General features: G+C 60.9%; 1 protein-coding gene across 1 annotated transcript; it reads right to left on the reverse strand.

The window, feature by feature from the left end:
- Window positions 1-6,755: 6,755 nt before the first annotated feature.
- On the reverse strand, window positions 6,756-10,497 carry LOC141478078 (ceramide synthase-like; the record flags this gene model as incomplete). Its single annotated transcript, XM_074167214.1, is given in 6 exon segments — window positions 6,756-7,037; window positions 7,456-7,551; window positions 7,922-8,141; window positions 9,262-9,345; window positions 10,306-10,333; window positions 10,336-10,497. Coding segments are annotated over 6 exon segments (872 nt in total), but the record flags the coding sequence as incomplete, so codon positions are not given.
- Between the last annotated feature and the right edge of the window lie 1,093 nt (window positions 10,498-11,590).

The raw sequence follows: 11,590 nt of genomic DNA on the forward strand, positions 1-11,590 counted from the left end.
GGAGGGGCTGCACCATCCGTACACCAGGAATCCTCTGCTGCTCTTCTTTAGGTCCGGCCGGAATATACTGCTTCCATTGTCTTTAAACAGTCGTGTTCCACTGGTTCTGGAGCCGTCCCACCGAGAAAAGATGCTGGATTCACAGTGTTAGTGGTGAAATTGGCCACATCACCCTGCTTAACCGGTATTGCTTGGTGTTTCAAGAATCCAGAGGGAGCAAGCCAATGGGCTCCCTTCTGCTCCACTACTGCAGAGACAGTACGTGGCACCATCACAGTCATTTTTCTGGCCCATAGTGAACTTAGGAGCATCTTTTATGTTTAGGACTACGGCTGCAGCTGCCCGTAGGCACGCGGGCCATCCTTTACTTACGTCATCCGACTGTTTGGAGAAACAGGCCACAGCTCTCTTACAGGGGCCTAATTGTTGTGCCAGCACTCCCAAGGCTACTCACTGTTTCTCACAGGAAAATAGCCAAAAGGGCTTGGATACACCTGGGAGGCCTAGGGCTGGTGCCCTCATCAGTTCTTTCTTCAATTGCTCAAAGGCTTTCTTCGCCTCCCCTGTCCAATTTAGTTTTGAGTAGTTCTCTTTCAGCAGCTGGTACAACGGTCATAATTCTATATCCACAGTCTGCACCAACCTGTCATTCCCAGGAAAGTCCTGAGCTCCTTTACTCTTTCTGGCACGGCTGTGTGGCAGATGGCTTCCTTCTGGCCCGTCCCGAGCTCCCTCTGTCCTCCGGAGATCTCAAATCCGAGGAAGGTGACTTGCTCTTGTATGAGCTGAGCCTTTTGCTGAGAGACCCGGTACCCACTGAACCCCCCCCCCAACTGTAGCAGACTTACAGTCCACTGCACACAGTCCTCCTTGGTCTGCGTAGCGATCAGGAGATCGTCCACATACTGCAACAGGGTTCCCGTGGGAGATGGAGGATTCCAGGCCCCTGGTTCTCGAGCAAGCTGACTCCCGAAGATGCTTGGGCTGTTCTTAAAATCTTGTTCTTAAAACCTGTCCAGGTTAATTGTGGTTTTCTACCTGTTTCGGGGCTTTCCCATTCAAATGCAAATAGCCTCTGGCTCTCTTTATCTCAAGTCAAAGAGAAAAAGCATCCTTTAACTCCAGTACAGTAAACCCTACCTGATCGTTTTTCAATTTGGTCAATAGGGTATCAGGGTTTGCAACCACTGGATGCAAATCCTTCACAATTTTGTTTATGGCTCTCAAATCTTGTACCAGTCGAGAATTTTTCCCATCCGGTTTCTTCATTGGTAAAATTGGGGTGTTATACTCTGATTCACATTCTATTAACAGGCCATACTGTAGGAATTTATCGATAATATCTTTTATCCCTTTGCGGTCTTCCAAACATAAGGGATATTGTTTATCCCTTACCGGGCTAGTTCCTGGTTTCAATTTTATCATCACTGGTTCCACATTTTTGGCCTTACCCGGTCCTTCGGAAGCCCATACTCCTGGATATACCTGGTCCAGAATTTCTTTCGATATTTCATTCTCCCTATTTACCTGTATTAAAGACAGACTCAACATTTTAATTAGTTGATTTTCTTTTATTTTGGATTCTATACCTCCCTTGCTGAAAATTATTTCTCCTCCCGATTGCTCCAATAAATCTCTACCCAACAGAAGTTCTGGAGATCTAGGCATATACAAAAATTTGTGTGTTCCAATTTGTTTTCCCATTTGATATTTAATCGGCTGCAAGAAGAAAGCTTTTTCGGTTTGGCCAGTAGCCCCTGTCACAGTCACAAAGTCTTTATCTACGGGTAGTAATTGTTGGGTTAAAGCAGAGTAAGAGGCCCCCGTATCTATCAAAAATTCAACCTCTTTACCCTTGTTCCCTAGCTTTATTTTAGCCACTGGATCCGCTATGGTAGATTCCCCAGGTCTCTGTCATTCGAGTTCAGATACAGCCTCCGGAGATTTTTGATTTGGCTCCGGACATTCCCTTTTCCAATGCCCTAACTTCTTGCAAAAAGCACATTGATTATTTCCTAACCCCGGACAGGGTTAGGAATAATAAATAAAAAAATTAATATTATTAAGTGATGAATAAATAAATTCCTTGCTTTGCAGTATACAGGGCAGACCAATTAACTGACCTTGATATTGCATTTTCTAACCCAAACTTCATCCATTCCTGGTAGCGTTTCAAATCTTGGTAGTCCCCGTTAACGTTGGGGTCCCACCCGGATTCAACAATGGAACAATCATCTACATTTCCTGGGAGGGTCCTCGCAGAAATTAGTGCTTGTACTTGAGTCCGGGCTGCTTTTAGCACTAACTGGTTTTCCGTTTCAGTCATGGAATCTAACATTAAATCTATGTCTTTCCAGTAATCATCCAGACTTTTGATCGCTAATTCATATCTTTTGGCTACACCTATCAGATCATCTCAGTATCCTTTCACAACCTCCTTCCAGGAATCAATATCATTCACTGTGATTGATACCTTAATTTTGGCATATCCAGTAGGACCCATTGCCCGCCGCAGGGGCACTTGAATTACAGGGCTTTTAGTTTTACTGCGAGTTCTGGCTGTAATTGGAGTGAATCCTCGCACTGCTCCCTCCTGTTCCTCCACACCAGAAAACTCCCCCTCCTCTGGGAAAGGCGAGCTCGGAGGAGCTGAGAGTGAACTGGTGGGAGCTGAAGGCGAACTGGGAAGGGCTGGGGGCGAGCTTGGAGTGGCTGGGGGAGAGATTGAAGGAGCCGGGTGTGAGATTGGTGGGACTTGGGGTGAGATTGGAGGAGCCAGGGGTGGACTCGGAGATAAAAAACCATCTATTCTTTCTTCAGGTCCCAGGAGGGGTCGTCTAGTGATAGAATAATTGTCTACATGACAATAAATTGTTATGGGTTTCCTCAAACCGTAACAGGGACATAACAGTGTGTCCCTGACACGTGCTATGTCTGCATCACACCCTCCAGTGCAGTGTAAAACCGCTGAGCTAACCCAGGTGCCAGAAGCTGCTTGGTTTCTCAGAAGATTAAGACGCAGAAAAGCATCTGTAGAGCTTCCCCACTGTAGCACTGCGCTAAACATCTTAAGGTGTGTATTGTTTAACTGAGACCCTATATGTCCCCCCTATAGCCCTTATGGCCCCTATAGCTTCTCCTTATAGCCCTTATGGCGCCTAGAGCTCCCCCCTATAGCCCCCACTACCCCACTGGCCCCCATGGCCCCTATAGTTCCCCTTATGGCTTCTATGGCCCCCGGGCACTGTAAGTCCCCCATATAGCCCCCTATGGCACCTATGCCCCCCCATGGCCTCTATGCCCCTCCCCGTTCTGGCCATCATGGCCCCTATAGGTCCCCCCTATAGCCCCCATGGCCCCCTCCCCGTGCCGCTGCAGCCCCACAAGCAGGCCGGGCTGGGGTGGTGGGAGAAGCCTTGCCCCAAGGCCAGGACCAGGGGCAGCAGGGCCAGAAGTGGCTCCTTCCCAGCAGCCCCCATGGGTCCACGCCTGTAGGGCCACCCCACGGAGTCCTCTGTTGGGCAACCAGTTGCCCATGGGCCAGCAAATGGGGCCTGATGGCCAAGAAGGCCAATGGTCTCCCGGTGGTGGCCAGCAGGTGGAGGGAGGTCCGTCCTCCCCCTCTGCTCTGCCCTGGTGGGGCCACAGCTGGAGACTGGGACCAGTTCTAGCCCCCCCAGTTCAAGACAGGGAGCTACTGGAGAGAGTCGAGCAGAAGATGCAAGGATGAGGAGGGTCTGATGAAGGCTGAGGGACCTGGGGCTCTTCAACCTGGAGGGGAGAAGACTGAGAGGGGACCTCGTTGATGCTGAGAGGGTGGAGAGGATGGAATCAAGCTCTTTCCAGTGGTGCCCAGCGACAGGACAAGGGGCAGTGGGCACAAACTGGGACACGGGAAGTTCCATCTCAAGGTGAGGAGGAATTTCTTTCCTGTGAAGGTGGCAGAGCCCTGGAACAGGCTGCCCAGAGGGGGTGTGGTGTCTTCTTCTCTGGAGATGTTCCAAAGCCAGAGGAAGAGAGAAGAACGTGGGGAGAACATGGGGAAAGGAGAGACGAGACCAGACCAGACCAGAAGAGAAACCACCCAGTGCCACCCCCTGCCCTGGGCAGGGACATCTCCCAACAGACCAGGAGGTTCCAAGCCCTGTCCAACCTGGCCTTGAAACCCTCCAGGGATGGGGCAGCCACAGCTTCTCTGGGCAACCTGGGCCAGGGTCTCACCACCCTCACAGTGAAGGATTCCTTCCCAGTATCTCACCTCCCCTCTCCCAGTTTGAAGCCACCACCCCTCCAGGGTGAAAAGCACCCTCTCAGCACCCTTGGGTGAAGCTCCTCCCGTCCCATGGACTGGGGAGGGTGCGGTTTGGTTAAGTAGCCCCTGGCTTGGGCCCTATCCACTGCTCGTTGGTCTTCTCCAGAGTCCCGGCTCTCCTGGAGAAGATCCAGGAGAGGGTGCTTCTGAAGAAGATCCAGGAGAAGGTCCTTCTGGAGAAGATCCAGCATCTGGTGGATTTGACCATGAGCTTGAGAAGGTTCCCTGGTCCAAGCTGGAGCAGGTCTCCACCTCCAGCCTACTGTAGTCCACTGTTTCACCCCTGGCTTCTCATCACCACAGTTCTTCTAGTCATGGTTGCTCTCCATCACTTCATCTCCCAGCCTGGGTTGCCCCCACCCACGTCAGGACTTTGCACTTGGCCTTGTTGAACCTCCTCAGATTGACCACCACCCTCTGAGTGCTACCAGCCAAGCAATTTCCCTGACTGTCCGCAGAAGCCGTATCTCACCAACATTGAGAAGAAGGATCTTCTCTTTCTGTGGTCCCTGCCTGAGGTCCATCCACCAGAGAGACATGGGAAGAGGTCACCAGTGAAGACCAAGCTTCCTGAGAACACCAACCTTCTCATCTGTCATCACCAGTTCGCCAGTGAGAAGATGGAAGAGTCTCCAGGCCAAAGGTGGTTCTGAGCACCCACCATGATCCCCACCACAGACACCTGAGATGTTCTGGTGTCTGTGGTCACCAGACTGACCAGATGACAGACACTGGAGAGTTTTGGGGTGCTTGGACCAGTCCGGGCCCATTGGGTACCTCAGGTGGTGACGTCCAGTCTAAGGTGGGCTTTGACCGAATGATCTCCAGCATCTTCAACATTGTCCTCTTGACTTGGCCCTTGAACTGATCTCAGGAGCCCATGGGTGTGGGCTCCTCAATGGTCTTTTCCATCAATGCCCAAGGTTGACCTTTGAGACCTTCTCGATCCTTAGTGGCCACCTGGCCCCAGGGAAGGAGGACAAGCCTTGAGGCCACCTGAGCCCCGGCCAGAGACGTCCCACCAAAGGGGGGGGCAGGAGATGGGGTCGCCCCCTCCAGGTGAAGGTCAAAACTGGGGGGGCAGAGGTGGGTTCCCAGTCTGGACTGGTCGGTGACGTCACGTGGTCCCCAGTGCCCCTCCCCCCACAAAGGAGGAGGCCATGATGTCCCCAAAGGTCTTTAATGTGGGTCCAGCCATGGCACCTGCAGGGGAAGGGACAGGGACACCCTGGGGACCCCTTGGGGAGGGTGACACCCCTGGGGACACCCTGGGGCAGTGACACCCCCACCCCGGTCACACCCCCCCCAGGTACAGTGACACCCTACAGGGTGACAGCCTCACCCTGGGGACAACGACACTCCAGGGAACACTCTGGGGGGTGACACCCCTGGGGACATAACGTGGTCACCCTGGGGATGGTGACAACCCTGGGGACACCCAGGGGGGGTGACACCCCTGGGGACCCCCTGGGGACAGTGACACCCCTGGGGATGGTGACACCCCCATCCTCAGGACTCCCTGGGGATGGTGACATCCCTGGAGGAAAAACACCCCCACCCTGGGGACCCGCTGGGGACGGTGACAACCCTGGGAACATCCCTGGGGGTGACATCACTGGGGACCCCCCCCAAGGATGGTGACACCCCTGGGAACACCCGGGGAGTGACAATCCTGGGGACCCCCCTGGGGACGGTGACACCCTCACCCTGGGGACAGTGGCACCCCCATCCTGGGGACTCCCTGGGGACGGTGACACCGCTGGGGACACCTGGAGGCTGACACCCCTGGGGATGGTGACACCTCCCCCCCGGGGATGGTGACACCCCTCGGGACACGCCGGGGTGACACCCCCACCCTGGGAACGGTGGCAGCCCCGGCTCCAGCCCTGGGGGCAACCCTGGGGGCAGCTTGGGGACACCACAGCCAGGGGGACCCACGGGGACCTCAGGGTGCCCCACAGGCAACCCAGGAACCCCCAAGGTGCCCCATAGACCCCACAGCATGCCCCGTAGATCCCAAAGGTGCCCCATAGATCCCAAAGGTGCCCCATAGGGTCCCTGGGACCCTCCAGGGTGCCCCATAGGGACCCCAGGACCTCCCAGAGAACCCCAAGGTGCCCCATAGGGACCCCAGGACCCTCCAGGGTGCCCCACAGATCCCCAAGGTGCCCCATAGGGACCCCAGGACCACCCAGGGTGCCCCATAGACCACCCAAGGTGCCCCACAGATCCCAGAGGTGCCCCATAAGGACCCCAGGACCTCCCAGAGAACCCCAAGGTGCCCCGTAGGAACCTCAGGACCCCCCAGGGTGCCCCATAGATCCCCAAGGAGTCCCTGGCATGCCCCATAGACCCCCCCACTGTTTCCCCCCCTCGCCCCCCCCACCAGATCTCCGTTGGGGGGCTGGGTGGTGGCGGCTGGGGGGGGGAGGGGAGGTGGGGCTCAGGGGGGCTTAGCGGGGGCCGGTGGCGGGGGTGGGGTGCGGAAGAGGCGCCAGGCCCCCCGGCAGATGAGGGCGAACCAGTAGAGCTGTGGGGCCAGGAGGGCAGCGGCGGCGGCGTTGTAGGCGGGGGGCAGGGCCCCCGGCACCTGCAGCAGGGGCAGCCCCCGCTGGCGGCCGTAGGCCCAGTAGAGGTAGGGGAAGAGGAGGACGCGGCAGAGGAGGAAGGTCACCAGCAGGGCCACCCCGTTGAGCTTGTGGAGAGCCGTGTGTTGGCGCTGGTACTGCAGGGGAGGGGGGAGAAGAGAGGATGAGGGGGGGGGACACACCCCCAGGAATCCGGGAGCGGGGGGAGGGGGTGATATGGGGTTGAGGGACCTATGGCCACCTGAGATTTCTCCTGGAGACACCAGAGGTTGGGAATGTCACATCTACCCAGGGGTTGAGGGACCCATGCCCACCTGAGATGTTCTGGGGACGCCAGGACACCCCATGTCAGTGTGGGAACCCCAGGGGTTGAGGGACCCATCGCCACCTGAGATGTTCTGGGGACCCATGGCCACCCCACGTTGGTATGGGGGGCCCTATCGGTTTGGAGGACCCCTGGCCACCCAAGATGTGTTCTTGGAGCCCCAGGGGTTGGTGGCATGTGGGGTTGGGGACCTGTGGCCACCCACCACCCTCAGGGAAGCCCAGGCTCACCAGGATGAGGACCTTGCCGAGGCAGACGAAAGGGGTGCTGAGCTCAGCCATCAGGAGACACCCCAAGAAGAAGTCACCCTTCCCCTGGCGCCACAGCTGGGGGAACACAGGGTGAAGTGAGATGTCCCCAAGGAGACCCCATCCCCGTTCCTGCTCCCCATGGCCATGGGGAAGGCAATGAGCAGCATAGGGACATGGTGGACCTCCACGAGCACATCCATGCCAATGGCATGTCCATCTGTCCCATGTCCCCACGTGTCCCCAACCCATCCCATTGTCCCCAGCTGTCCCCAAGTGTCCCCATCTCCATCCCCACAGCCATGGCGGCGTGGTGGACCTCCATAACCACATCTATCCCAAAGTGACGTCCTTCCATCCCATGTTCCTTAGCCACCCCCATGTCCTCACCATATCCCTGTGTCCCTGAGGTGTCCCCAAATGCCCCCGCATCCCTGTCCCCACTCACGGCGGCCACCGGGAAGCAGACGAGCACCATGGCGGCGTGGTGGAGCACCATCAGGAGGTCCTTGCGGAGGTAGGAGCTGGCGGCTGCCCTCAGGGATGGGGGAGGTGCCACCTCGTGTCCCTTCACCCGTCCCCGGTGCCAGTGGCACAGGAACATGGCGTAGACGTCGTAGATGAAGTAGGGGACAGCGAACTGGGGGTACGTCCCTGCCAGCCAGTGCCTGGGGTGGGGCAGGGGGGTGACATCAGGGGACCCAGGTGTCCAGGGAACCCTGTGGCACCCCCTCGGGGAACCCAGGTGTCCAGGGGACCCCCAGCGTGGGGGACCCAGGAGTTCAGGGATTCTTGGGACACCTAATGTGGGGGACCCAGGAGTTCGGGCATCCCAACTCGGGGGACCCCAGTGTCTGGGGACCCCAAATGGGGGAACCCAGGTGTCTGGGAGACCTTGGGGAACCCCCGGTATGGGGGACCCAGGAATTTGGGGACCCCTGGGGGACCCAGGTGTCTGGGAGGCCTTAGGGACCCCAATCTGGAGGACTCAGGTGTCTGGGGACCCCAATTTGGGGGACCCACATGACTGGGGACGTGATGTCACCCCCTTGGGGGGACCCAGGTGTTCGGGGGACCCCCAGCGTGGGTGACCCAGGAATTCGGGGGGGGGGGGGCCCAACTGGGGGGACCCAGACATCCGGGCACTCCTGGGGGGGACCCAAATTGTGGGGCCCGGGGACCCAACGTCACCACCTTGGGGGGACCCTAAGCATCCGGGGAGGCCTGTACCGCTCCCCTTCCCCCCTCCGCTCCCTCCTCCCCCCCCCCTCTCCCCTTCCCCCCCCCGTAGGGGACCCAGGCGTCCGGGTTAATCCCGCTTGAGCCCCCGCGCAGCTGCTCCCTCTTAATCCCCCCCCGCCTCCTTCTCCCCCCCCCATAAGGGACCCAGGCTGCCCCCCCCCATAAGGGACCCAGGCTGCCCCCCCCCCATAAGGGACCCAGGCTGCCCCCCCCCCCCATAAGGGACCCAGGCTGCCCCCCCCATAAGGGACCCAGGCTGCCCCCCCCCCCATAAGGGACCCAGGCTGCCCCCCCCATAAGGGGCCCAGGCTGCCCCCCCCCCCCATAAGGGACCCAGGCTGCCCCCCCCATAAGGGACCCAGGCCTCCGGGCTGCCCCCCCCCCCCCCCCCGGGCAAAGGCACCGGGCGCTGTCCAGTGTGTCCGGTGCTGAACTGCACTGCGGAGGGGAAGAGGGGGGGACGGACGCGGACTTGGGGGGCACCCATGGGTGCTGGGGGGGGCGGGTGTCAGCCGTGGGTGCTGGGGGGTGTCACCCGTGACGCACTGGTCATCGATGACGTGGTGACAGGAGGAGGAGATGATGTAGCCGGCCGTGGAGGCCATCACCGCCTGCACCGAGGACACCAGCCTGGGGACACAGCAGGGGGGGACACATGGGGACACGGAGGGGGGGGGACGGGACAGAGGGGACGTGAGGCCCCCCCCCCCCCCCCCCCGTCCCTGCCGTGACGTCCCCGCGGTGTCCCCACCCCGTGCCACCTCCCTCCCTGTGGCTAAACCGTCCTCGTCCCCGTCCCCACGCTGTCACCGTCACTGTCCATGTGCCGCGCTAATCCCTGTCCCCAGGTTGTCCTTGTCCCCGCGCCATCCCTGCCCCCATCCCTGTCCCCACGCTGTCCCCATCCTTCAGCCCTCCCTGTCCCCTCCCCGTCCCTGTCCTTGTGCCACATCCATCCCTGTCCCCACGCTGTCCCTGAGCCGTCCCTGTCCTCCTCCATCCCCAGCCCTGTCCCCCCGTCCCTGTCCCCTCCTTGTCCCTGCCCTGTCCTAGTGCCACATCCATCCTTGTCCCCTCCCCTGTCCCATCTCCCACCCTGTCCCCCCCACCCCCATCCCTGTCCCCTCCCTGTCCCCATCCCTGTCACCCCTCATCCTTGTCCCTGTCCCCCCCCCAACTCTGTCCCTGTCCCCTCCCATCCCCATCCCTGTCCTCCCTGTCCCCACCCTCGTCCCTGTCCCCCCCCCCCGTCCCTTCCCTGTCCCTGTGCCACATCCATCCCTGTCCCCTCCCTGCCCCATCCCCGTCTTTGTCTCCCCACCCCCATCCCTGTCCCCTCCCTGTCTCCCCCGAACCCCATCCATCCCCGTCCCCATCCCCATTTCCATCCCTGTCCCACACCATTCCCGTCCCTGTCCCCCCCCATCCCTGTCCCCTCCCTGTCCCTGCCCTGTCCTTGTGCCACATCCATCCCTGTCCCCTCCCTGCCCCATCCCCGTCTTTGTCCCCCCCATCCCTGTTCCCTCCCTGTCCCCGTCCCCGTCCCCTCCCTGTCCCCCTCCCCGTCCGGGTCCCGGTCCCCCCCGGTACCTGGCAGCCAGGATGGCAGCGTGGGGCTCGGGCAGCGGCACCGGCGGAGCAGGGCCTTGGCCAGCAGGAAGAGCCCGGGGAAGAAGAGGAGCCCGGCGGCCAGCGCCGCCCCGGGGGGGGCCATGGGGACCGGGGCAGAGGGGGGCGGGGCCTGACGGGGCGGGGCACCGGGGGCGGGGTCGGGGGGCGGGGCTTCAAGGGGAGGGGCCTGAGGGGCGGGGCAGGGTTCTGGAAGCCCCCCCCCTCCCCAACCTACGCTCCCCCCCCCCCTCAGGCCTAAGCCCCCCCCCTCAGGACCTGAGCCCTCCCCCTCAGGCCCCGACCCTCCCCTCAAGCCCCACCCACCTCTTTTGCATAAATTTACATCTCACCATCCAAGGGGGCACGCCTCTCGCATTGACCAACAGCGCATGGGCACTCAGCAGGCCCCGCCCCATCTCATTTGCATTAATTTGCCAACGCACCGCCCCCACCCCCCCCCCAGGCCGCCGCGTCTCCACGGCGACGGGGAAGGAGCACCGCGCATGCGCGCTGCCGCCGCCGTCTGATTGGCCGCCGGGGCCGGCCAATAGGGAAGGGCGGAGCGGGAGCGTTGCCGGGCAGAGCGCGGGGAGCCGCGGACCGCGCCGATTGGCTGGTTCCCGCAGGGCGGGGCCTCCCCGCCGCCGCCCAATAGAAACGCGCGGCAGCGGTCACCATGGCGACCAGGAAGCGTCTCTCACTAAGCCCCGCCCACTGCAGCCCGACGTGTTGATCCCCACCCCTCGGTGGGCGGGGACGCCGCAAGCTCCGCCCCCTCCCTACCCCCTCCCCCTCCTTCAACGAAAAGCTGGGGGGGGGGAGCCCCGAAACAGGTGGGGGAGGGGAAAAAGGGGGGGGAGGGGAAAAAGTGAGGAGGGAGGGGCGGGGGGGGGGGGGGGAGGATATTTTTGGCGGCCGAAAGGGCAGAGGTCACCTGAGAAGGTCAGGAAAGGGGGGGGCCCCCCCTCCGTCACCCCCCTCCCCCCGGGGAGCCCCAATATAAGGGGGAGCCCCCGGCAGCCCCGCGCCGCCCCCGGACACCCAGAGGTGAGTTTGGGGGGGGCACCCAGGAACCCCAACCCCACCCTATGGGGGGACCCCTCTGCACCCCAACCCCCCCTGCACCCCAAAACCGCCGCCCCCCCCGGGGTCCCAACCCCCCCCCGCACCCCAAAACTGACCCCCCGGGGTCTTGCCCCCCCTGCACCCCAAGACTGCCCCCCACCCGGGGTTCACACCCCCCTGCACCCCAAAATTTCCTCCC

The sequence above is a fragment of the Numenius arquata genome, unplaced genomic scaffold (genome assembly GCF_964106895.1).
Source record: "Numenius arquata unplaced genomic scaffold, bNumArq3.hap1.1 HAP1_SCAFFOLD_285, whole genome shotgun sequence".
Lineage (NCBI taxonomy): Eukaryota > Metazoa > Chordata > Aves > Charadriiformes > Scolopacidae > Numenius > Numenius arquata.